This window comes from Corapipo altera, unplaced genomic scaffold (genome assembly GCF_003945725.1).
Source record: "Corapipo altera isolate COAL_440 unplaced genomic scaffold, ASM394572v1 48, whole genome shotgun sequence".
NCBI lineage: Eukaryota > Metazoa > Chordata > Aves > Passeriformes > Pipridae > Corapipo > Corapipo altera.
Genome location: NW_020884931.1, coordinates 2,376,161 through 2,377,576, shown reverse-complemented (window position 1 = coordinate 2,377,576; position 1,416 = coordinate 2,376,161). Strand labels below are relative to the sequence as shown.

Below are 1,416 nucleotides of genomic sequence, written 5' to 3'. Positions count from 1 at the left end.
CGCGGGGGCCCGTACCCCGCAGCAGGCGCGGCGCGGCGGGCCCGGCCCCGCGGAGCCGCGGCCAGAGCCGGGGCCGCCGCCCCCGGACACCATTTCGGGGAAGGTGCCGCCGCGAGTCGCCCCGGCACCGCCGCCCCCCCCCCGCCCCGCAGCCCCCCGGGCGCTCTCCCCCGAGCCCCTCCGGGGCCCGGCCCGCCGCTCCCCGCGGGGAGGCACCGGCGCTGCCGGGGGGAGAGGGCGGCTCGCCCGCCCGCGGTCTCCGGGGACGGGGCGGGGGCTCGGGGGGGTGTCCTGTCCCGAGGGGCCGCGGGCGATCGGCTCCCCCCTCGCCGGCCGGGGAAGGGGCCGAGCCCCCGCCTCCCCCCGAGCCGGGGCAGAGCCCGAGCCAAACAAAGCGCGGCCTGAGCGGGAGCCAAGGGTGAAGCAGCCTGGGCTTTTCCTGCCGGTCCCCGCGCAGGGCGGGCCCCGAGCCCGGCTTACCCCGATCCCCGGCGGCGGCGGCGGCGTTGTTCCTCTCCTGCTGCTGCTGCTGCACCGGGCGCGGCCTGGACACTCGCCTGGGTCTCCTGTTGGCGGCTCGGACCGAGTTCATTTGCCGGCTCGTGTGGGCGGCGGGAGGGGAGGGGGGGAATCCTCCGGCAACCGGTGCCTCGGCGGGGACGGGGGCGCTCGGAGGGAGCCCCGGGGCGGCCGCCTCGCAGGCGCGGGCAGCAGGGAAGGGCGGGGGGGGGATCTCCGGGCGCGGGTCCCGCCGCCGCTGCCGGCTCGCTCGAAGGCAGAGGAGCCGCCGGCTCTCCCAGCGCTGCTGTGGGGGACGATGGCGCCGCGCCCCCCCCGTCCCGGCCCCCCCGGCGATCCCGCGGTCCTGCCCGGCTCAGGCCCGTCGCTGCTCCGTGGCAGGAGGAGCCATTGACACCGCCAGGGACGCGCTCGCGAGCGGGCGGCCGTTGGGCGGCCGCGCTCCGCCAATCGCCGCGCCCAACACAAGCGGCCGCCGGCGGCGCGGCCAATCGGCGCTGCCGTACTATGCAGCGCGGGGTGGGGCGGGGCGGGCGGGCGGTGCGGCGCGGGGTGGGGCGGCGGTGCGGGATATAAAGGGCCGGGGCGGCGCGTGTGGTGCGGCAATGGCGGCGGTCAGGCCCGGCGGGGTTGTGAGGAGCGGGCTCACGGTCGGCCCGGCATAGCCCGGGCACTGCCGGGAGAGGGGGAGCAGGGGGGCCCCAGCGCCCGCGGCAGGCTCCGCTGGGGCTGTATATGATGAGGGAGGGAGGGAGGGAGGGACGGCGGGCGGGCAGCTGGCTGGCTGGCGAAGGTGCCTTGTTGTGGTGCCGTGCGCCTTGGTAACCCTGCCTGGGCTGGGATTAGCCGTGCTGCGAGTGCCGGCTCGCTTCGGTTTCCTGGCTGGTTGTTAACCAC

The 1,416-nt window shown here is 78.9% G+C and overlaps 1 protein-coding gene across 2 annotated transcripts in view; it reads right to left on the bottom strand.

Annotated features, from left to right (window-relative positions):
• The window catches only part of FBXO11 (F-box protein 11), a 72,335-nt gene extending 71,435 nt beyond the window's left edge, over window positions 1–900 (bottom strand). For both annotated transcript variants that reach the window (XM_027659202.1, XM_027659203.1), the window contains exon 1: window positions 481–900. In XM_027659202.1, coding sequence (XP_027515003.1) covers window positions 481–592 — 112 coding nt within the window. In that variant the 5' untranslated portion in view covers window positions 593–900. The remainder of the gene's footprint in view (window positions 1–480) is intronic.
• Between the last annotated feature and the right edge of the window lie 516 nt (window positions 901–1,416).